A 25,290-nucleotide genomic window follows, 5' to 3' on the forward strand; every position below is an offset into this window, starting at 1 on the left:
TTATAAAACGTGTTACATTTATACAAAATAAATATGATCCATAGAGCACATCAGGCATCATGGATTGCCATGACAGCTGTTATTTATATTATACATATTATGCGCTCACATAATATGCCAGGGGAATATTCTATTCAAAATGGTAAAAGCAAAGCATCTACTTCACTTCTCTAATGGAAGAGAAAATGATAAAGTTTTGGTCAGATATTAAAAATGATTAAAAATCTTTTGTCAAGCTTTAAAACATATGCCTAGAAATATATTTCCTGATTTTTTATCTTATTCTTCCAAGGTTTGGGCAGCTATTAAAAAGTATATTATAACAATTATATTTTTGAATTTTAAAATCAAATTTCTTTTAAATTATTAAAAACTACTTAAAGATTCCAAAGCATAGTCCATAGCACAAATCAAGCTAATTTCTCCTCTCTGACTGTGGCCTGTCGACATTCCAGCAAAATGGAGGATAAACAGTTATAGCCAGAGTTGCAGCATTCTTGCAGAGAAGAGAAAAGGACTCCTAGAATCATCTGATTGAATGGTCTTTGGGAGGAAAAAATAAAGCAAGACCATTTCATTTGTTTGCCCACTGATCACAACTCTGTAAAAACTATGTATTTATAAAATGATAAATATCATGAAAGACTATAGAAAGATGTGGTGTTGATGTTCGTGGACACCACAGTATCCAGAGATTTTTTTTTAATTTAATTTTTTTGTTTTTTTGAGACAGGGTCTCACTGTGACACCCAGGCTGGAATGCAGTGGCACAATCATAGCTCACTGCAACCTTGACCTCTTGGACTCTAATGATCCTCCTGCCTCAGCCTCCCGAGCAGCTGGGACTACAGGCCTGCACCACCACACCTGGCTAATTTTTTTATTTTTTGTAGAGACAGAGTTTTGCCATGTTGCCCAGGGTGGTCTAGAACGCCTCAGCTCAAGGAATTTGCCCACCTCGGCCTCAGAAAGTGCTGGGATTACAGGCGTGAGCCACCACATCCAGCCCAGAGGTTTTTCAAAAAAACCCATTCCATCTTAACAGACACAGTCCGTTGCACAAAACTCCTACTTGCACCGTGAAAAGTTTATGACGACTTAACATCTCAAGTACTTTCAGTAATTGTTGTTTTTTTCTATTTTCAAATTGGATTTTGAGATTTGCACTCTGTGGGGTTTTTAGTGACTGACAGCCTGCTGTTTGAGACCTGGGCTGTCCAAGGGCACGTGGCTCTACAAAATCATCCTTCCCTGAGTTAACAGTTGGAGCTGAAAGTCCCTGATCCCATCTCCTAACCTCTGCCTCCAGACCGCAGCTGTGTCAGGCAACTGCTGCCCTGTTCAGTTGTCAGGGTGAATTGCCAAACTTTGAGACCAGCGATTTGAAGAGAGTCTACGTGTGTGTACAAGTGTGCCGGGTGGGGTGGGGTGGGGTGAGTTGGGTGGGAGGAAGCAGCTGTGGAATAATCTGTCTGGAATGTCTTCTTACATTTACCATGGTAAATGGAATCTTGTCATTTCTATGAGCTTTTTTCCAACATTAAGACAGCTGTCAACTAGAAGGACCCCACACCAGAAACTACTTGCTGTTTTCAGTTAGTTTCATCCTTGGGACTGGACCTCTTTTTCATATGAGTTTGTGTCATTTCCTCAGTGCTAAGTTTCAAATGCACTTCATTGAACAAATTGATCTTTTGGCACAAACCCATTAGCAGCACCGTTACTTAGGATCCCTCGCAGTTGGTCAGAGCTGTAATATTCCTTGGCATTTCCTTCAAATCAGATAACTAAAGTCGAAAGACTAAGGCCTAGTCTTTACACTTATAGTTATTGAAATAATTGACTTTTTTCCTACAAAACTGTTCATTTCTGTGAATCTATAAATGCAGACTATTATCCTGTTCTAAAAACAGACTATTATCTGTTCAGAAAATTCTGCTCAGATAAAGGTCATGTAAAGAATTCTATGATTAGGATAAATGTGATTATTTTATTAACTTTCGGTTGTTAAACTTGTTGACATATTTCTGTCCTTTCCTATATTTCTGAATTACTTTAGCTTTGGGATCAAATAAGATATAATTATTTGTAGAGTAGAATAAAACTGCACATGGATGAATGTATATACAGTCTTATGTAATAGTGATGTAGTTCTATTTTTTTTGTTGTTACTGTTTTTTGTTTTGTTTTGTTTTTTTTGATACAGAGTTTCGCTCTGATGCCCAGGCTGGAGTACAGTGGCACGATTGCAGCTCACTGCAGCCTTGACCTCCTGGACTCAAGCAGTCCTCCTGCCTCAGCCTCCTAAGTAGCTGAGGCTACAGGCGTGCACCAACATGCCTGGCTAATTTTTATATTTTTTTTGTAGAGACGTGATTTCACCACGTTGCCCAGGCTGGTCTCAAACTCCTGGGCTCAAGTGATCCGCCTGCCTTGGCCTCCCTAAGTGCTAGGATGATAAGCATGGTAGGATGATAAGCTGCACCCAGCCAATGTAATTCTTAATAATACGGGTTTTAAAAATCCATCCTATACACTATCATCCATCCTAGCCTCTCCTGAACCTCCAGGAAAATGCAAGTCGTTGGTGGTGGTTACAATTATAGACAAGGTGGTGTTTCATTTTTCCCAAAGCAAAATGCTTTAGCATCACTTCTTTTCCTCCAGGTAGATATTTCTTTTCTTTCTGTTTCTTGGTGTAAAGGCCAAATGTCTGTTAACAAAGTGAAAGTTTAATAGCTTACTTTTGATCAAATTAAAACTCAGCCAGAGGGTATCCCGACTTATTATAAATAATGTAGACTCTGTGGCATGTCATTAACTATGAATATGTATGCCTTGTACGTTTTCAAGTCTTCAGGCCTCTTTACCTTCCTCTTGCTATTTACAAGAGAAAACTGTTCTTAAGCTTTTATATCCAAATTTTCATTTAGAACTTGTACCAAACCCACACCTTAGGGGTATTAATCAAAGTGAATGGGCAGCGCCTCAGATGATGTGTTGGTTGTCCGATGACAAAGCTCACTGTTCTCTATGGCTCTTCCCCTGGAGTGGCTCTCGCCAGTGTACCTGACCCCAGCTGCGTCGTTCTACTTAGTTCAGTTTGGGCTTCTAGGTCCCTTCTGGGGCTCTGGGTGGCCAGTTACTCTCATTCTCTTATGGAAGGGTTCCACATTGCTCAACAGGGGTTAGAAGTGTCATCAACTGGCTGGGCGCAGTGGCTCATGCCTGTAATCCCAGCACATTGAGAGGCCGAGGCGGGCAGATCACGAGGTCAGGAGATGGAGACCATCCTGGCTAACACGGTAAAATCCTGTCTCTACTAAAAATACAAAAAAAGAAAAAATTAGCCGCACAAGGTGGCGGGTGCCTGTAGTCCCAGCTGAGGCAGGAGGGACTCGGGAGGCTGAGGCAGGAGAATGGCATGAACCTGGGAGGCGGAGCTTGCAGTGAGCCAAGATGGCGCCACTGCACTCCAGCCTGGGCCACAGAGCGAGACTCCGTCTCAGAAAAAAAAAAGAAGTGTCATCAACTAACAAAGGAGCCTCAAATGCACAAACAGATAATAAAGTTAGGTTGGAAGTGGCTGTGAGTTCAGCCTGACAGAGACCACATAATTAAACCAATATGGCTTAAGCATCTACTATGCACTGAGTTCTGGGCAAGGGGCTAAGAATACAAAGATGGGTAGATGGCACTGTGGACACGATTCCTGTCCACGGAAACGCGCATTCTAGCTGAAGAAGATGAGCAATGCACCATGATAGAATAGGGGGAGCAGTGTGCTAGGGAATCCACACAACGCATGATGCTTGCATAGACCAGGACAACGTGGAAGATACGGCCCATCCTGTAGTGCAGCGTGGTTCTGGGGCCAACAGCAACCTGGGCACTTGTTAGAAAGCTCAGGCCCCTTGACCGGGCGCAGTACCTCAAGCCTGTAATCCCAGCACTTTGGGAGGCTGAGGCGGGTGGATCACCTAAGGTCAGGAGTTCGAGACCAGTGTGGCCAACATGGTGAAAAGCTGTCTCTACTAAAAATACAAAAATTAGCTGGGCGTGGTGGTGCAGACCTGTAATCCCAGCTACTCAGGAGGCTGAGGCAGGAGAATCGCTTGAACCTGGGAGGTGGAGGTTGCAGTCAGCCTGCATTGCACCACGGGACTCTAGCCTGGGCGACAGAGCAAGACTCTGTCTCAAAAAAGACAAAAAGGAAAGAAAAAAAAAGAAATCTCAGGCTCTCAGGCCCCACCTCAGCCCTCCCAAATCACAACCTACTTTTCAACAGGATTCCCAGGTAATTTATATGCATAGTGAAGTTCGAAAAGCACTGCTCTACTGTATTTAAGTTGGGCCAAAGGAGTTGTTATAGGGAAATCATTCACTTTTACTCGTTCACTTATTTAGTAATTCACTTCCTTGGTAACTACTTATTGGCTACTTACCATGTACCAAGCACACACCAGGCATTATATTTATACTACAGTTCTTCCGTGAAGCAGCAGGGTTTTTATTATGATGCATAAATAAATAACAGCAATACAAAGCTAGGTTGGAAAATAAGCCTTGTGAATTAGACTCCTTCCTGGGTGGGCACGAAGAGCCACAAAAAGGCTGACACTTGATTTGGATCTTGACGGTGAGCAGGAGTTCCCTAGGCAAACAGTAAAGGGAAGGGCAGTTTTGGGGCAGAGAATTCAGCATATGTACGTAAGACATGAACAATGTACTTTGAGAGAAAGGCTGGTGGTTTTGCAGAGCTGAATGTGGCAAAAGGTGAGGCCAGAAAGGCAGGTTGGGGCAGATGGTGAAATCCTTATGCATTATGCTAAGAAGGTGGGGCCATGTAGTGTTTGAAGTTGTTTCCTTTGCCATAGGTTTTGTTGTTTGCTTTTTGTTTTTGAGACAGAGTCTCACTCTGTCGCCAGGCTGGAGTGCAGTGGCACGATCTCGGCTCATTGCAACCTCCGCATTCTGGGTTCAGGTGATTCTCCTGCCTCAGCTTCCAGAGTAGCCGGTACTACAGCCATATGCCACCATGCCTGGCTGATACCTCAGGTGATCCACTCGCCTTGGCCTCCCAAAGTGCTGGGATTACAGGTGTGAGCCACCGTACCCGGCCTGCATGGGTTCTTAAGCAGAAAGCAACACACTGTGAATAATGACTTATGAATTGCATAAGATAGATGGAGAGGGGAAGAGATTAGAGGCCCTGATACGTGTTGGGAAACTTTAGTGGATGGCTAGAGGGTGAGGTAGTTAGTATGTGACCTAGAGTGTGACAATGGCAATGCAAAGAGATGGAGTAGCCACTGAGTTGGAGGACAAGGGACATAAAATCTAACACAAAATTTCCAATCTGGAAGTCTGGGAGAGAATCGTGGTAATATAAAAATAGGGAAATCACAAGGAGGAGCTGGTAGAGAAGGAAGAAAAATCTTCACCTGGGGTTTCACTGCATTGTGTTTGAGGTGCAGGAGGTATAGGAGAGACGTCCAAACACGTGGAGTCAGGAGGTGAGATTTATATCTGGAATTCACTGAAGGGGGAGACCCCAATGTACGTGTTGGGAGTCATCTACCTAGAAAAGACCGGCAAATAAATAAGATGGTTAAAAAAGAGAGAGTGAGATCAAGGATAAAACCTTGGAAAACACTATTATTTCAAGAATGGGGTAAACTAATCAAGGAGACAAGAGATAGGAGAACTAGAAGAATGGAGAGTCTCAAAGCTATAGGGAAAACAGGCTGGCCAGTGATACCAACTGTAGTAAGCTGTGACAAATAAGGATTGGACAAAGGCTGTCATCAGCCACGTTTACCATGTTATTAGTAACCTTCCAAGAGCAGTTTCTGGAGGACTGGAGGCAGATGCAATTTTACAGAATTAAGGAGTAAAATGTTCTTGTAATCAAAGTACTTTGGGAGGTCGAGGCGGTTGGATCACAAGGTCAAGAGATCAAGACCATCCTGGCCAACATGATGAAACCCTGTCTCTACTAAAAATACAAAAATTAGCTGGGCATGGTGGCACATGCCTGTAGTCCCAGCTACTCAGGAGGCTGAGGCAGGAGAGAATGGCTTGAACCCAGGAGGCAAAGGTTGCAGTGAGCTGAGATCGCGCCACTGCACTCCAGCCTGGTGACAGAGAAAGACTCTGTCTCAAAAAAAAAAAAAAAAAAAAAAAAGAAGTAAGAAGTTTTCCTGTAATGATCTCTTGATTATTTCTGGACCAGTTGTCTAATTTGATGGATTATTTCTTATGGCTTCAATTTCTGCCTTTTGAAATTTGGGGTATTTGTGAATTTTCATTTTAATCTGTGCTATATCTTCAATAGAATAGGTGAAAAATAGTCAAATATCTCCAATTTCACACACAGTCATTAAGAGCTGTACTGTGAAGCTCTAAGTAAATGTGTTCTATTTAGAACTGTTTTTATTATCTCATAAATACCTTTGAGTTTTAGTGTCAGTTGATAATGATGCAGGGAAGGTGAACCCCAAAAGTGGGGCTTAGCCAGGAGGGTTCTTGGCTTTGCCCAGGCGAGAATTCAAGGGTGAGCCAGCGGTGTTAGACAGCAGCTTCTATGGCAGCAGCAGTGTGCAGCAGCAGCAGGGGGACCATAGGAACTGTGCTCAGAGTAGCAGCTCAGGGACCATTCTGCCGTTATATTTATATTCACTTTTAATTATAGGCAAATTAAGGGGGAAGTTATTCAGAAAGTTCTAGAAAAGAGGTGATAACTTCCAGGTCATTGCCATGGAAAGGGGTAGTTAGTAACTTCCAGGTGTTGCCATGGCAATGGTCAACTGACATGGCCCTGGTGGGCATGTCTCCTGGAGAGGTGCTTTCACCTCTTTCCCCCATTGCAGCGAGTCTTCAGTCTGGTTTGGCATTCAAGTCCTGCCCAGCCCCAGTCAAGCCTGCCTCATACCTTAATAAGAATCTATAAATATTTTAGAGTATTTCTTTTCTTTTCTTTTTTTTTTTTTTTTTCAGTTGGAGTTTCGCTCTTGTCACCCAGGCTGGAGTTCAGTGGTGGCATGATCTTGGCTCACTGCAACCTCTGCCTCTCGTGTTCAAGCGATTCTCCTGCCTCAGCCTCCCGAGTAGCTGGGATTACAGGTGTGCGCCACCACACCTGGCTAATTTTTGTACTTTTTTTTTAAATAGAAATGGGGTTTCACCATGTTGGCCAGGCTGGTCTCGAAATCCTAACCTCAGGTGATCCTCCCGCCTTGGCCTCCCAAAGTGCTGGGATTACAGGCATGAGCCACCACACCTGGCCATTTTAGAGTATTAAATCTCTCTCTCCATCAATCAAAATAGTAGTAGCTTTTAAAGCTGCCTACTTTAATGGTCAGTATTATTTTATTTACCAGAACTTTTTCATAATCAAGAATTCAAAGCTCTCTAAAGTAAGGGCTAGCAAGTTAATATACATTTCTTGAACCTGCGAGGCGGTTGAACCTGCGAGGCGGAGGCTGCAGTGAGTATAGATCACACACTGCACTCTTGCACTCCAGCCTGGGTGACAGAGCAAGATTCCATCTCAAAAAAAAAAAAAAAGAAAGAAAAAAGAAGCTTCTCCAACCTCTGCTTATCACCATGCCCACCACAAGCTGGAAGTTATCCTTCCGTCCTCAGCAGCTGCATAGCACTTCTTATACTCTCCATTTCTTTTGTGATGCTTAGCATTTCCTACCTTATACAGCAGTTATTTTCTCATTCAGTAACATGTTTATGAAGCACTTACCATGTTTCAGGCACTGTGCCACATTGAAACATGGAATTCCCTCCTAAGAGAGTTCCAAAAACCCTACAAAAGGAGGAAAGACACATTTTGGTTGAGGCTTGAAGGCTGTTTTCCAGATAGTCAGTTGGGCAAGAGCCTTCCAAACTAGGCACACCCTGAGCAAAGACTCAAAGTCTGGGAGCCAAGTGCCTGCCACGTCTGGGAACACAGAAGTATCCTCTCTTCCTAAACTATGAGCTCATTGAATGCAGTCTCCATTTCCAGTTCAGCCTGAGATCAGTAGCAGTGACTGGTACCCTGGTTCTGGGACAGCAGTGACTTGAAAACAGATAGGATTCAAACACATTTGCTAAATCCACTGTATTCATTTGTCATCACAATGAAATTTCCAAAGCGTTAGTCCATTAACTATAGATCATGTCTGTTTTTCAAAAGCTGCATAAAAATATGTCTTTTTTTTTTTTTTTTATGATGGAGTCTCGCTCTGTCACCCAGCCTGGAGTGCAGTGGTGTGAACTCAGCTCACTGCAACCTCCACCTCCCGGGTTCAAGCTATTCTCCTGCCTCAGCCTCAAGAGCGGCTGGGATTACAGGCATGCACCATCACACCCGACTAATTTTTGTATTTTTAGTAGAGACAGCGTTTCACCATGTTGGCCAGGCTGGTCTCAAACTCCTGACCTCAGGTGATCCGACCTTCTCTGCCTCCCAAAGTGCTGGGATTACAGGCGTCAGCCACCGCACCCAGCCAAAATGTGTCTTTCCTTCTGTCCAGTGATAGGAATGGAATGTACAATGCATTTTATTCAGGAACACCCATCAGCCGCCCACACCTCCTCTGCTCCTGTCCCTTGTCACCCACTGCCTTTCATTCTCAGTTGGTATAAACTCAGGAAACAGAAGGTAGTATTAACTTAAGCAAAAACTGTTTTCTTAAAAAGGGAAATGGGGGAAGGTGCAGATTATCTTCTAAAGGTAAAACAAACCCTTCATAAAACAGAACACACAGGCTGGGCATAGTGGCTCCCGCCCGTAATTCCAGCACTTTGGGAGGCTGAGGCAGGCAGATCCCCTGAGGTCAGGAGTTCGAGACCAGCCTGGCCAACATGGTGAAACCCCGTCTCTACTAAAAATACAAAATTAGCCGGGCATGGTGGCGCATGCCTATAGTCCCAGCTACCCGGGAGGCTGAGGCAGGAGAATCGCTGGAACCCAGGAGGCGGAGATTGCAGTGAGCTGAGATCACGCTACTGCACTCCAGCCTGGGCGACAGAGCAAGACTCTGTCTCAAAAAAAAAAAAAAAAATAGAACACATAGGCAAGCCCTGGCCACAGTTTATTGGTCCAGTCTGCACCCTTGATGCAAACTGAGCATCCCTAAATAAACAAAATGCGTATATAATATGGAGCCAAAGGTAACTAATCTTTCTAACAGCTATTATTTTGCCTTAACCCCCACCTCTACTATCTACTAAGTATAGATAATTGGAGAAAGTACAGTCGTTTCTGTATGCCCCTGAAATCTGAAAGAAAAAAACCTGAATTTAGTGGTAGTTCAGACTTAGGCCCTTCTGGCCAAATGAAGTAGCTGTCCAGCTAATTCAAGCCACATGTCCCTCTTGGTCTTTATATAACTGCTGGGCCTCTTGAGTTTGTTTCTTTGATGAGTATACTCTGCTATCTTTAACCCTGGAAAGTTTTCCCATGGAAAATTTAATTTTATCTTTCCTTTTTTATGAGAAATTGTATTCTCAAGCTGGCAGACAAGAAGAAAAGACAATCTGGAAATTCCAGATTTGATCTAAATGTCAGCAAAGCCAAACTAATAATTATGGCCACATATCAAGGCAATTTATGCAGAATATATGGATCACTTGAGCATATTAGATTGTGTTCATTATATTCTTTTTCATTTTTGTTCTCTTTCTTTTTTTTTTTTTTTTTTGAGACAAAGTCTTGCTCTGTCGCCCAGGCTGGAGTGCAGTGGCACGATCTCGGCTCGCTGCAGTCTCGCCTCCCGGGATCAAGCGATTCTTGTGCCTCAGCTTTCTGAGTAGCTGGGATTACAGGTTGTGCCACCATGCCCGGCTAATTTTTATATATTTTGTAGAGATGAGGTTTCACCATGTTGGCCTGTTGGCCAGGCTGGTCTCGAACTCCTGACCTCAAGCGATCCACCTGTGTTGGCCTCCCAAAGTGCTAGGATTACAGGCGTGAGCCACCGTGCCTGGCCGTGTGTTCATTATATTCTTCTGGACTCTACTCTGAGGGCTTGGTCTGCTTTTATCAAAAATTTTTACTTTGAGCATGTAGAAAAGAAATCACCACTTATGTTTTTAGAAGGGCCACATCTGGGTATACAGGTAGCAGTTTGAGTACCCATACAGCCATTCTGTTTTTGACTTCAGTATGCTATTTAATAAATTACCTGAGACATTCAAGCCTTTATTGTAAAATAGGCTTGGTGTTAGAAGGTTTTTCCCAACGTGGACTAATGTAAGTGTCCTGAACACTTTTACATTAGCCTAGGCTAAGCTATGAGGTTCAATAGATTAGGTGTATTAAATGCATATTTTACTATTACAATATTTTCAACTTATAATAGGTTTATGGGATGAAACCGCATTATAAGTCAAGGAGCATCTGCTTAAATTAAGAGAAAAACAAACATAAAAACACTAAGTTACTGGTTTACAGGTACTAATATAGACAGCACATGTTATTCCCAGGGTGTTTTCTGATTTTAAGCTGTTGTTACTTCTCCAAAGCAACTTTGCTTTCTGCTCTGTGTTTTTTTCATGTACTGCCAAAGCTCAGATCTTTCCAGGTCATCAAAGGAATGACATACAGGGACCACAGGAGGGTGGGAGGAGTGGAGAATCATGAAACCATCAGAAATCATCCACGAAACCATGAGATCTGAGTTTTTTGACCTTTCCCCTAGTCTTTATATCTTGGGATAAGGGTGTTTGGAGCTTTGCCTCTGAAGAAAACGGATCCAAATGGGCCCCACAATTCCTTCATATTTGTGGGACTGTCTTTTTATTTTGACTGTATTTAAGTACTGTTAGTACTTTCATGGAAATCTGAAATTCCAGTAGTGTTCTGTTTTCCCCAAATTGACTTTTTAAAAATTATTAATAAACATACATTTAAAATATTATACAGCACTTCACTGTGGTATTATTAACAATTCTGTGTTCTTGGAAAGGCCCCCAGAAACTTTGTTTTTATTGACAGAAGTCTCAAAATTCTAAGAAGTGGAGCCAGGTGCAATGGCTCACGCCTGTAATCCCAGCACTTTGGGAGGCCAAGGCAGGAGGATCACTTAAGCCCAGGAGTTTGAAACCACCCTGGGCAATGTGGTGAGACCCCATCTCTACAAAAAAAATTTTTTTTAAATTCCAATAAATGATAAAAATAAGAGAATGGAGACAAAAGTCATCAATTCAATTCAGTTACACTCACATTATACAGGATGATCATCTTTTAGTTTTATGTGTGCCTTTTTACTTGACTATAGTTGTCTTCTAATGAAAGTGTGCTATAAATATGAATGTAAAATTTGCAAGTTATTATGGAAATTAACAAATTTGGAAAGGTGTCAGTTTCACTAAGTTATTGATCAATGTACATCTTGCATAAAATAGAAAGAAATTAGTTTTGACATTGAAAATATAAACACACCCTGGCTGGGCGTGGTGGCTCACGCCTGTAATCCCAGCACTTTGGGAGGCCAAGGCAGGCGGATCACGAGGTCAGGAGATCGAGACCATCCTGGCTAACATGGTAAAACCCCGTCTCTACTAAAAATACAAAAAACTAGCCGGGCATGGTGGCAGGCACCTGTAGCCCCAGCTACTCAGGAGGCTGAGGCAGGAGAATGGCGTGAACCTGGGAGGCGGAGCTTGCAGTGAGCCGAGATCGCGCCACTGCACTCCAGCCTGGGCGACAGAGCAAGACTCCATCTCAAAAAATATATATATATATACACACACATATATATATGTATATATATATATAAACACACCCTACAGTATGAATTTGTGAGGGAAGACCATCTGATTTATGTGTATAAAACATTAGGTCTGTTCTAAAACTGGTAGTTGTTTCTTTTAATCACTCCCTCCTATTATGCTATATGAGAGGCTTATCATGTTCATGTTTTATGTTCCATATTACACAAGGCCATTTGGGATTCTTTGTCTTTGGAAAAATTGATAAAGAGTATTTTATTAAAATATTCAGTTGTCACTTTGGGAGGCCAAGGTGGGAGCCTCTCTTGAGCCCAGGAGTTCGAGACCAGCTTGGGCAACATAGTGAGACCAAAAAAAAAAAAGTTCCATTGTAAAGCATTGTTAGTCTCTATAGTTGTAGCATGAAGATACAAGTGTACTTGTGATTGAAATGGCTTTGTGATTTTGAAACTGCTTTTAGTTTTTGAGATGGGGTCTCTGTCTCCCAGCTAGAGTGCAGTGGTGCCATCATAGCTCACTGCAGCTCAATCTCCCGGGCTCAAGCAATCCTCCCACCTCAGCCTCCCAGCTCCCAGGTAGCTGAGACCACAGGCACATAACCACCACACCCGGCTAATTTTTTTACTTTTAGTAGAGACAGGATCTCACTATGTTGCCTATGCTGATCTCTAACTCCTGAGCTCAAGTGACCCTCCCACCTCAGCCTCCCAAAGTACTGGGATTACTTTACTTTACTGAGATGAGCTACTGCACTGGGCCTAAACTGCTTTTAAAGTGTATGATTGGAGACCTAGAAGTTGTCACTGCTACCTAGAGATCATTAATGGTAAGCCGGGTGGTTATTGGGCCAGGATGGTTCAGAGATGGGCAGTTAAAGAGAATCTAACCGACAAACAGAAGGTAGTGTGTGTTTGTGTCCACGAAGGACAGTTCGAGGAGGGGCTCATAAAGGAAGGATGAGGGAGAGGAAATACCCATGAACAGTGCCACGGCATGTCAGCTGTTTCATTTTGTGGCTTTATGTACAATCTCCACAAATATGTAAAGACAGGTGGCTCACAACAGTACTCCCACTAAGCTAGCTCTGTGGAAGAAACATCTTAACAAAAATTGTTCTGTGAGCAACATAATCCACCTGTTCCAAGAGACTGTCAGGTGATATTTTTTTCATTTTTTGGTCTCCTGCTTTTTTTTTTTTCAATTTGAGAGCAGGTACTGTTTATTAACTGACCAGCTTAGAAAAATAATCATGGTAGACACCTTAGTTCATTCTTCTAATAAGCCTGTTGATCTGGTCCTCCCTGTTGCCAGCATCTCCACCTTCTACAAAATGGGTGGTCTTTTTCTTCATTCCGCCTCGTGGAGAAGATAATTTGAAGGGCCACAGGAAGTTATTTGCTTCTTTGAAGTGTTTTCCAATGGTATAGATGTCATGAATCAGATCCTCCCTGCAGATGATGCCGTATTTACCGAGAGATTGAGCCATCAAAGCCTCATCTGTCAACGCAATTCGCTTCTTACTGATTTTGCCATAACCACACTTATAGATTAGTTCATTTACCGACTTCAGACTTGGGTACCCCCATGCAGTGTATGGCTCTACAATCCTCAGCATGTTAACTGAAGCCTTGTTGAGCTTCACAAAAGTTCTGTTGAAGATTTGACGAAGGGAAGAAGCTGCAACACCTTTCAGACCTTTGGGCTCCCACCACTGATACCTCTGATCCTGATGACAAATGCCAATTTGGGTTCTGCAGGTACATAGAAGTTGCCAGCTTTTCTTGCCATCCTCGCCATTTGAATTTCAGTTCTGTACATCTGCCTATATTCCTTGTGATAGTGCTTCACTTTTTCATAGATAAGCTTCTTCCTTGCCTTTCAAAGCATCTTTTGGACAAACTTCTTTCTCAGGTGCTTGATCTTCAGCTCTGCGAAATTCCTTCGCTTTTTCTTAAGCGTTTCTGGCACAGCAGGAACCTTCTTCTTCTCTTCTACACCTTCCATGGTTCCAGCCAGAAAAAGAGTGGTTTCTGCTTCTTAAAAATGGGTAAGAACACTAATAGGTTGCCTGACCTGTACTTAAAGTTGGAGATCAATGTCGTCTATATACATTCCCCCCATGCTTAAAGCCCTTCAGCTTCTCCTTTTAGGATAAAGATACCTGCAAATCACCCAGACCGTCCTGAGGAGAGCTGGTCACTTCCACCTTTGCACCCCAGCATCCCTCATGCATGTGATGTGTGGTTCATATCACACTTCATCTACAATTACTTCTTTGTGCATTTGCCACCTCCACTAGATTATGAGCTTCTTAAAAAACAGAACGTATGCCTGTTTCCTCATCGAGTATGCCATTCCCAGCAAGGTAGCCCTTGGTAAATGTTTGTTTAGTGGACTGACAAAGCAGCCTTAGTTATTCAATTCACTTTTAATCCAACTATTAAGAGTTAGATTCTACTCAAACCAAATTCTCTACTACCTCTATTGTTGGGTTTGAAAATCTTTATTTATTTTTTATTTTTATTTTTTTTGGAGGCAGAGTTTCGCTCTATCCCCCAGGCAGGAGTGCAGTGGCATGATCTGGGATCACTGCAACCTCCGCCTCCCGAGTTCAAGTGATTCTCCTGCCTCAGCCTCCTGAGTAGCTGGGATTACAGGTGTGTGCCACCGTGCCTGGCTAATTTTTGTATTTTTAGTAGAGACAGGGTTTCACCATGTTGGCCAGGCTGGTCTCGAACTCCTGACCTCAGGTGATCCGCCAGCCTCGGCCTCCCAAAGTGCTGGGATTACAGGCGTGAGCCACCGCACCCAGCTGGGTTTGAAAATCTTAGAGTTTAGGTAGGGTGCAGTGGCTCACGCCTGTAATCCCAACACTTTGGGAGGCCGAGGTGGGTGAATCATTTGAGGCCAGGGGTTTGAGACCAGTCTGGCCAACATAGTGAAACCCCTTCTCTACTAAAAATTCAAAAAAATTAGCCAGGCGTGGTGGCAGGCACCTGTAATCCCAGCTACTGGGAGGCTGAGGCAGGAGAAATCACTTGAACCCAGGAGGTGGAGGTTGCAGTGAGCCAAGATCGCGCCACTGCACTCCAGCCTGGGCGACTGAGCGATACTCAAAAAAAAAAACACACACACACGCAAAACTGGAAGTGTTGGCCAGACGTGGTGGCTCACGCCTGTAATCCCAGCACTTTGGGAGGCTGAGGCAGGCATAACACCTGAGGTCGGGAGTTCAAGACTAGCCTGACCAACATGGAGAAACCCTGTCTCTACTAAAAATACAAAAAATTAGCTGGGCGTGGTGGTGCACTCCTGTAATCCCAGCTACTCGGGAGGCTGAGGCGGGAGAATCACTTGAACCCGGGAGGTGAAGGTTGCGGTGAGCCGAGATCACACCGTCACACTCCAGCCTGGGCAACAAGAGCAAAACTCCATCTCAACACCCCCCACCAAAAAAAAAAAAAAAAAAAAAAAAGAACTTGGAAGTGTTTTCCCTTTCATAATAAAATCTAAAGTAATAAAGCGATTAGTATTTCAAGAAGTAACATTTAATGAAAACAAATTTTGATGTACATTAATATAGAACTATATTAAATAGAGTATACTTTTAGTATATGTATCCAAAAAAATCACAAACCTTCCACACACTGCATATTGGTTTCATTATTTCATAGCTACAGTTCATATATTTAAAAATAGAGGAGGCAGCTGTTCCCAGGACAGCTGAAATTAACTTAGAGAAAGGGATTTGCACTACAATAGCTTTTTAAAAAGTCTTTGTGCCAATTTTAAAAAAGTATATAATTGAATATCTGCTCTCAAAATTAATCTTAATAGACCTTAAATGCAGCATTTTTCGGCGTTGTGCTGTGTTCTTGCAACAGAAGTGAACTTTTGTACTCTGAATATGGGCATTTAAAATCATAGATGAGCAGCTTTTCTTTCTTTTTTTTTTTTTTTGAAATGGAGTCTCCCTCTGTCACCAGGCTGAAGTACAGTGGCATGATCTCGGCTCACTGCAACCTCTGCCTCCTGGGTTCAAGCGATTCTCCTGCCTCAGCCTTCTAAGTAGCTGGGACAACAGGCGTGTGCACCACGCCGAGCTAATTTTTGTATTTTTAGTAGAGATGGGATTTCACCCTGTTGACCAGGATGGTCTTGATCTCCTGACCTCGTGATCCACCCACCTCAGCCTCCCAAAGTACTATGATTACAGGCGTGAGCCACTGCGCCCAGCCTCATTTTTTTAAGTTGTAAAACATTGTTACAATGACTCCAATAGAATGTACTTTTTCATTATTCCCAGTCTGAGGCGCTAAGATACTTAAGTGACTCATTTCATCAACGTAACAAAGTTGTTTTTTAAAAAAGCATTTGTGTATGGATCACTGCTCCTTAACTAAGGTTAAGTCTGTCTCCCTTCAGGCTCCTAGGCCAGGATACCTCCATTCAGTTCTCAACTTCACTTTCCTGTCCATGTGGCTTTGTGCAAGTCACATGACATCAGAATCCTGTAGGTCCTGGAAGCTTTTAGATGTATGATTCTACATTGTAGAAATAAAATGAAACTAACTGTTAGGATAAAACATACTGTAAAAGAATTTGTTATTAAGAAAAGCCTTCTTTTGAGAAGGACCAGAAATATTCTGATAATTTACAAGTAAACAACATCTCTTATTTGGTGTCTTTGTTGAATTCTCCATGTGCAGATCCAACCATATAGCTTGTGTTCATTCTGCAGAGGCACGAATGCAGTCTGCAGGCTATGGCTGCAGTTTCTCAAGACTGTCACTGGTAAATGGTAGGGAAGAGAACCCTGTCATGTCTTACCCATCTCAGTCAGGTTCCTGGGCAGGTACTGTTAGTTCAGAGGCTCTTCCTAGCCCTCGTTCTTGGCACCGCCTAGATAAGGTTTGCCCATCTGGGAGCGATCCTTTTGTATCTCTAGACTGACCTAACTCAGATTGTAAAGGATACAAAATCTTCCCTCCGCCCGTGCCCCCTCTCCTGTGAGCTCTGCTGTCCCACAGAGCCTGTTCTCCCACAGTTGCCCACTGGGATGGAGAAGTAGTGGATCACTCGATGGGCACCCAGGGCTGCAGGCTCTGATCTGATCCTTTCCTTCTCATCCAGTCTAGACAACCTGGTACATTACCTCTGCCATGAGAGTCTAACTTTAAAATGAAATCACCCTGAGGGGTCGTGTTTTTCAATCTCTAGTCTCCAGAAGACAGGTCACAACCCTATCTCAGAACAGCTTGAGCCCTAGACGGAGAGTCAAGATCTGGGTACATGTACCCCACTACTGCAACCAGTGGGTACGCAAGAAAAATGAACCAGGCAAGAGGCCAGTTTCTAGAAGCAGGGCACAGAGTCACAACAAAACCAGCATCCAGGGTGACTTAATTGTCAAAGCACAAGACATCTTATATTCCCATAGGATCAAGACTGGTTCCAGAGGTGCTGTGGGAGCTCAGTCAACTGCTAAAAGGCATCGGGGGATGGAACAAGGGGTTGTGGAGATAAAAACTGAGCCAGATATCGCACCACTTCCCAATACTTCTGTTGCATTTATTCTAGCCGGAGGCCCACAGGCTGCACTACATTTGAGTCAAGGTAGCCCAGACCTTCCTTTAATTTGGCTAATGACTTTTTTTTTTTTTTTTTTTGAGATGGAATCTCACTCTTGTCACCCAGGCTGGAGTGCAGTGGCGCGATCTCGGCTCACTGCAACCTCTCCCTCCCAGGTTCAAGCAATTCTCCTGCCTCAGCCTCCTGAGTAGCTGGGATTACAGGTGCCCACCACCACGCCAGGCTAATTTTTGTATTTTTAGTGGAGACGAGGTTTCGCCATGTTGGTCAGGCTGGTCTTGAACTCCTGACCTCAGGTGATCCGCTGCCTCGGCCTCCCAAAGTGCTGGGATTATAGGCGTGAGCCACCGTGACTGGCCATGACTTTTTTTTTTTAAGTCCAAATATAGCATAAAAGATTTCCCTGAAGAAGGCTTTAGAATCAAGGAGATATGTGATTCAATAATGTCTTTACCATTGACTGGCCATTTAATATTGAATTTAAACAGCCTTTCTGATTTCCTGCCGTATTTTCTGTTAAAGAGATATTTCAGTACAGTCCCAGTAATATGGTTGTCATAATTAAGATTAATTTCAACCCATAGGAAAGAATGGTTATTCCCAAACTTGTCTACAGATTGGAATCACCTAGGGAAGGTCCAAAAATACAGATGCCTATGTTGCTACCTCCTCCACCCACAAGAGTATTTCTGTGACACAGCCTAGTTGTCTTTGGAATTTTTGGCCTCCCAAAGTGCTGGGATTACAGGCGTGAGCCACCACACCCAGCTAATTTTTGTATTTTTAGTAGAGACAGTGTTTCACCATGTTGGCCAGGCTGGTCTTGAACTCCTGACCTCAGGTGATCCACCCAGCTCAGCCACCCAAAGTGCTGGGACTACATACAGGTGTGAGCCTCCGCGCCTAGCCTCCTCTCTGTTTCTTCTTGGGACATCTGAAGACAGTGTCAGGCTGTGATTCCACTTGTGGCCAGACATAGGAGAATGTAGAAAGTTCTCCTGTCATGTGCTGTAATCTCCCACAGAATGAGAAGAGACGGAGGCAAAGATAAGTGACTTTGCAAGGGGCAGCTCACGGAGATCCAGTGAAGGGAACATCTAATCAGTTTGATTTCGAGTCCACTGTATGGTAAAGCACCTGAATGCTAATTGAAAAGTAACCTTGGAAACAAGAGCCCGGTATTGTGCTCTTGCTGGGGCTGATATGGGAATGAGCCAGGACATACAAAGGATCAGACCAAGACGGAGTTTCAACTGGTCCTGAGTTCCCTTATTTTTTGGCTTTTATTTTCAACTTTGTAGCATTAAATCCTTTGTCTCGCGTTCCTGGGCCAGCCATCTGAATGTATCAAAGTTCCAAAAAGTTGAATATGTGGCTTTTTAGTTTCAGTGTCCTTTAATGGCTCTTGGAGAGAGAGTCTCTGAATTCTGAGAGCTAGGGAACCATCTAAATCATTTTAAGATTTAGAAGCCAGCATCATCTTCCCTTTACACAAAATAGGACTATAAAGCTGCAGTGTTTCAGATGTTGGGGGAAGGGGCTGTCCCTTCACCGGCTGTATGAGTTATGATGTGCTTATGAGTAAAAGTATTACTCCGTGGTTCTCAGTGTCTGAGGACTGGAATACTGTTTGATGTCCAAAGCTTATATTATACTCTCTTTCTGATTCAGAGCAAATTCTCAAATTTTATCCCAGTAACATAGAAAACATTTCAAATACTGGTGAGAAAAATGGTCAGTCTCAGGAACTGTGAAATCATTTTCTACTTGACCTAAGAAACCTGATGGAATTAGGCTGCTCTTTCTTAGAAACAAAGACCATTGCAAATTAAACTTCAGGAGATGAGCCCTCCAGCCTGCAGGGTTTCTAAAACATGCATTCTGAATAAGACAATTATATTTTATTTTCAGGGTAATTCTACACTTAATAGGAATTATGTAAGTGCTTTGAAAATAGCATGTTGTTTTGTTTTGTTTTGCTTTGAGACAGGGTCTCACTCTCTGTTTTCCAGGCTGGGGTACAGTGGTGTGATCTCAACTCACTGCAACCTCTGCCTCCCAGGCTTAGGTGATCCTCCCACCTCAGCCTCCGCAGTAGCTGGGACTACAGGCATTCATCACCATGCTCAGCTAATTTTTTGTATTTTTTGTAGAGACAGGGTCTCACTTTGTTGTCCAGGCTGGTTTCAAACTCCTGGCTCAAGTGATCCAAGCAATCTACCCTTCTCAGCTTCCCAAAATGCTAGGATTACAGGCATTAGCCACCATGCCCGAGCCAGCGTGTTTTGTTTTGTTTTGTTTTTAACTGAAAACTACTACAGATTAAGAATTGCTGATTTTGATACAATAAGGATATTCTGTTTTCATTAATATTTGGCACTTAGGTAATGTTTTACCTTTCATATTTGATGTTGAAAATTGATGAGTCCAAGCCACATTTCCATTACTCGCAATTTTTTAAGCTTCATGACTATTGAATTTGTTTATAGTTCCCTATTATAGGTATACAGTTCTACTTGAGGGTTCAAAAGTAAAACAGGGCCGGGCACAGTGGCTCATACCTGTAATCCCAGCACTTTGGGAGGCTGAGGCGGGTGGATAATCTGAGGTCAGGAGTTCGAGACCAGCCTGACCAACATTGCAAAACCCTGTCTCTACTAAAGATACAAAAATTAGCTGGGCTTGGTGATGCATGTCTTTAATTCCAGCTACTCAACAGGCTGAGGCAGGAGAATTGCTTGAACCTGGGAGACTGATGTTGTAGGGAGCCGAGATCACACCACTGCACTCCAGCCTGGGCAACAGAACAAGACTCCATCTCAAAATTAAATAAATAAAAGTAAAACAGTATATAGGCCAAGTTTATGGTATATGTGTGTTTCTATCCTCCCAGTTTTAAGTTCTGTGAAAATATCACAGATATACAATATTTTGGATATTTTCCAAAATATTAAAACTGGTACTTTGGGAGGCCAGGGCAGGAGGATTACTTAAAGCCAGGAGTTCAAGACCAGCCTGGGCAACATAGTGAGACCTCATCTCTCAAAAAAAAAAAAAAATTAAAAATTAGCCAGTTAGAGTGGCACAAGCCTGTTGTCCCAGCTATTCAGGAGGCTAAGCCAGGAGAATCGCTTGAGCCCAGGAGTTTGGGGCTGCAGTGAGCTATGTTCATGCCACTGCACACAGCCTGGGCAGTAGAGTGAGACCCTGTCTCCTTAAAAAAAAGCAAAACTGAACTAAAGCAAGTCTCTCTCTTGTCTATCATGTCTTATTGCCATTTGAATTTGTTAGGCTTTCATACTGAAAACAAAGGTTGTGCTTTACATAGCAGTGAAAATAAGAATAACCATAGCTCTTGGATCAGGAAGAATCTAATTTTCAGTTGGTTCACTAACAGCCAACATTTGATGAAAAGTCATATGGATCCTGGACCCTCATTACCTTCGGGTTTGACAAGCATCCCGGTCACATATGCTCCTTGTTTGGGGGTCAGTTTGCGGCAGGCATATCCTGCCTGCAATCAGGTCCAGAGAGTTTCTGTATCTCTCTCTTTCACTGCTTAAAAAGGTTCGGAAACATCCAATCACCACTGAATATTTTTACCCTTCCCCACACCCCATTGGTGGTTACAGTTTCCAGTGTCTCAAAAGAGCTAATCGTTTTATCAATTGGATCACTTTTTTCTTGTGATTCTAAATTGGCCAAGGCCCAGTGTCATTTAGATCCTGAGCCTTGGACCTGGACTTGGGAGTATGGCTCATTTGCCTCTGATTTGGCAGCAGGGCTCATTGCCGCACAGATCCTACTGACGGGGCCACGCAGCTAAGTCATGTTCCACTTTCCCAAGCTGGAGCTGCCATGGTTCAGATCCTCCCAAACAGACCCATGATGCACAGGTGTGCCCTCTGGGAGCCTTTGCTCAGGCTTCAACCCCACTCCCTCATTGGCAGCAGGTTTCGACTCTCTCGGGCAAAATCCCAGCAAGGGCGCTGTCTCAATGCAATGCTCTGTCTTCTGTCTTCTCAGGGTCCTGTAGCATCCACAGTATCAGCGTTTTCTGCCTTCTCCTCTGGGCCTGGCCTTCCTCCACCCCCTCCTCCTCCGCCTCCTCCAGGGCCACCTCCACTTTTCGAGAATGAAGGCAAAAAAGAGGAATCTTCTCCTTCACGCTCAGCTTTATTTGCCCAACTTAACCAGGGAGAAGCAATTACAAAAGGTGAGAGAGAAAACAAGGCCTTGAAGCTGCCTCCCTTTCCCTCTGGCTCCCAGACACAAAGAGCCACTGGAGCCCCAGTGATGGATACATCACTCCATCCCTGCCTCCAGCATGCAGGGAGAGGGGGAGCTGGTGCTGGGAAGACAGGAGCCTGCCATGTTCCTTATGTCCATGCAGATGGGCTCAGGGGGTCACTGTGTAGACCAGAAAGAAGTATTCAGAGACTCTGGGTTCTAAATGGACCACTGTGCTGCATCCTTGCTTTAGCCCCCAGTGCTTCCACATCATTGTCCACAACCAAGGCATCAAGATCAAGTGAAATAAAAATAAAAATGGCAGGCTGGGCATGGTGGCTCACACCTGTAATCACAGCACTTTGGGAGGCCAAGGCAGGCCTATTGCTTGAGCCCAGGAGTTCAAGACTAGCCTGGGCAACATAGTGAGACCCCATCTTTACCAAAAATAAACAGAAATTAGCTGGGCATTGTGGCGCACACCTGCAGTTCTAGCTACTAAGGAATCTGAGGTGGGAGGATCGCTTGAGCCCAGGAGGTGGGGGCTGCAGTGAGCTGAGATCGCACCACTGCACTCCAGCCTGGGTGACAGACTGAGATCCTGTCTCTAAATAAATAAAAGTGGCAAACATTAGCTCCTCTGTCCTGAAGCAGTGTACAGGCTTGTCAAAGAATTATATCCCACTATACTGGGCTTGGAGCTAAGAATCCAAAATTCTAAATTTTTCTCTGGCTCCAACTGGTTCTGCTGTGCCTTGTGAAACTCATTTGCAAAGTAAAGGAATGGATTCATAAAGTCAATTCCATATCCTGATGTATACTCACTGGAATGCCCTAACCTTTTAGGCTGTGTCTGGAGAATGATTTAGCCGTAAGAGAAGAAGTAAGACATGATCCTTTTTCGTGAGGTGGTTTGCTCTTTGCAGAATTTTTATCTATCATTTTATCTCCCAACAGAAGAGATTCCTTAAATTAAAAAAAAAAAAAAAATACTTGGCCAGTGCAGTGGCTTACGCCTGTAATCCCAGCACTTTGGGAGGCCAAGGAGGGTAGATCACCTGAGGTCAGGAGTTCAAAGACCAGCGTGGCCAACATGGTGAAACCCCATCTCTACTAAAAATACAAAAATTAGCTAAGCGTGTGGTGGTGCATGCCTGTAATCCCAGCTACTTGGGAGGCTGAGGCAGGAGAATCGCTTGAACCCAGGAGGCAGAGATTGCAGTGAGCCGAGATCACGCCACTGCACTCCAGCCTAGGTGACAGAGCGAGACTCCATTTCAAAAAAAAAAACAACAACAACAACTTACAGTGCTTCTGTCAACTCTCAACTTGTACAGGACTCAGCTCCTGCATCCTGACTTGGAGAAAGCACTAGACTGTTTTGAAAGTGGCCTTACCAAAAGTTCTTGTGCTCTTTATTTACATCATGTTGATCTAGCAAGTTAGAGACATTTCCCTTTGCATAAAATAAATGTGTCCATGTGTGTTGTCCTCCTAGGGCTCCGCCATGTCACAGATGACCAGAAGACATACAAAAATCCCAGCCTGCGGGCTCAAGGAGGGCAAACTCAATCTCCCACCAAAAGTCACACTCCAAGTCCCACATCTCCTAAATCTTATCCTTCTCAAAAACATGCCCCAGTGTTGGAGTTGGAAGGAAAGAAATGGAGAGTGGTAAGTGAAGCATTTTAACCTTTATTTTCCTGACGCGCGCCAATGAAAGGACCAACAGCCAAACCATTTACCAAGATCTGAAGGATTTCTTTTTTTTAATTTTTTTATTGATACATAACATTTGTATATATTTATGGGGTACCTGTGATATTTTGTTACATGCGTAGAATGTGTAATGATCGGCACTTTGGGGGTTTGAGGTGGGAGGATCACCTGAGGTCAGGAGTTCGAGACCAGCCTGGCCAACATGGTGAAACCCTATCTCTACTAAAAATACAAAAATTAGCCGGGCATGGTGGCACATGCCTGTAATCCCAGCTACTTGAGAGGCTGAGACAGGAGAATCACTTGAACCCGAGAGGTGGAGGTTGCAGCGAGACGAGATCACGCCACTGCACTCCAGCCTGGGTGACAGAGTGAGACTCTGTCTCAAAAAAAAAGAATGGGTAATGATCAAGTCAGGATATTTAGGGTGTCCATTACCTTGAGTATTTATCATTTCTATGTGATGGAAACATTTAAAGGCCTCTTTTCTAGCTATTTTGAAATATTTAAGACAGTGTTGTTAACTATATTTACCCTACTCTGCTGTCGAATTAGAATTTATTCCTTCTGACTATATGTTTGTACCCATTAACCACCAAGGTGAAGTGACAGAGGCAAAAACCACTGGCTAGAGTAGAAACCAGGGTGTTTCTGAATGCTTCCATAAACTTTATTTTCACAGGTTCTCATGCATTCTTTTCTTCAACTTTTTAAATTATTTTGTGAGTGGTGGTAAAATACACGTAGCATAAAATGGACTGTTCACCATGTTTAACTGTCCAGCTCAGTGGCATTAAGTCTGTTCATATGGTTGTGCTGCCATCACCACCACCCACTACAGAACTCTTTTCATCTTGCAGAACCAAAAATCTGTACCCTTAAACAATAGCTCCCTATTTCTCCCCCTGCACCCCTCCCAGCCCCTGGCAATTACCATTCTACTTTCTGTCTCTATGAATTTAGCTATTCTTTCTATAAGCTTTTAATCAGGCAGCAAGACAGACCGTTAATATATGGAACTGGGAAGTCTGTGCCCCACTCTGATGTGCTGTGAGATGTTTCGTTCAGTCCCATGGATGGAGGGATTGATACCTCTGTACCCTACTGCTGCCACCCCCTACTGCCCGGGCTAAGTGTGTGAGCAGGACATAGACACTTCAAATGGTAATGAAAGCTGGTGTCTCCTGCTGATCTGGAGGGCTTCCCTAAAGATGAAGAACCAAAGTCCCTGGAGAGTTGTCATCGCCTTGAAAACACAAGGGCTTAGACCACTGCTGTGACCCTTCACCAGCCTGTTTGCCCAACTCCTGTTTGACACAGCAGGTTTTGCTGCATCATCAAGTCCAGACTTGGCATCAAGGCCTCAACAAAAAGCTCTCACATCCCTGCTCCAGCCTCCCACCTGCTAGGGTGCCTGATACCTGATGTTTACAGAGATAGTGACTTGCTTCCAAGAAGTGGTTCCGTTTTTCCCATCCTAACAATGACAGAGTAAGACCTGTGGTTTCATCTATAAGGAGATGGTTCCAAAAGAATATATTGCAAAGCCATACTTCATGCTGAGCTCGTACTAATTTCAGTGTGCAGTGGATTCTGTTTATATATGCTGATGTTTAATATTTGTATTTGTCTTAATTCTAGGAGTACCAAGAGGACAGGAATGACCTTGTGATTTCAGAGACTGAGCTGAAACAAGTGGCTTACATTTTCAAATGCGAAAAATCAACTCTTCAGATAAAAGGGAAAGTAAACTCCATTATAATTGGTAGGGCAGAATTATGGCTCTATGGTTATTATGATGTTTTATAAACAAGCTGTATGTATTTAGTGGAGTTGGTTTTTTGTTGTGTTTTTTCTCCCCCCAGACAACTGTAAGAAACTCGGCCTGGTGTTTGACAATGTGGTGGGCATTGTGGAAGTGATCAACTCCCAGGACATTCAAATCCAGGTAAGCAGAGCCTTTCCAACCACGCTGTAATAAGCAGAGCCTTTCCAACCACGCCGTAATAAGCGGAG

At 43.5% G+C, this 25,290-nt stretch overlaps 1 protein-coding gene and 1 pseudogene across 3 annotated transcripts in view; one reads left to right on the forward strand and one right to left on the reverse strand.

Moving 5' to 3' along the window:
- CAP2 (cyclase associated actin cytoskeleton regulatory protein 2) overlaps positions 1 to 25,290 on the forward strand; it is a 163,065-nt gene that overhangs the window by 123,120 nt on the left and 14,655 nt on the right. For all 3 annotated transcript variants that reach the window (XM_008976774.5, XM_034961507.4, XM_034961506.4), the window contains 4 exons: positions 21,352 to 21,541; positions 23,054 to 23,229; positions 24,916 to 25,039; positions 25,140 to 25,222. In XM_008976774.5, coding sequence (XP_008975022.1) covers positions 21,352 to 21,541; positions 23,054 to 23,229; positions 24,916 to 25,039; positions 25,140 to 25,222 — 573 coding nt within the window. The remainder of the gene's footprint in view (positions 1 to 21,351; positions 21,542 to 23,053; positions 23,230 to 24,915; positions 25,040 to 25,139; positions 25,223 to 25,290) is intronic.
- LOC106634857 (large ribosomal subunit protein uL30-like) lies at positions 12,935 to 13,737 on the reverse strand (annotated as a pseudogene).

Source organism: Pan paniscus, chromosome 5, assembly GCF_029289425.2.
Source record: "Pan paniscus chromosome 5, NHGRI_mPanPan1-v2.0_pri, whole genome shotgun sequence".
Lineage (NCBI taxonomy): Eukaryota > Metazoa > Chordata > Mammalia > Primates > Hominidae > Pan > Pan paniscus.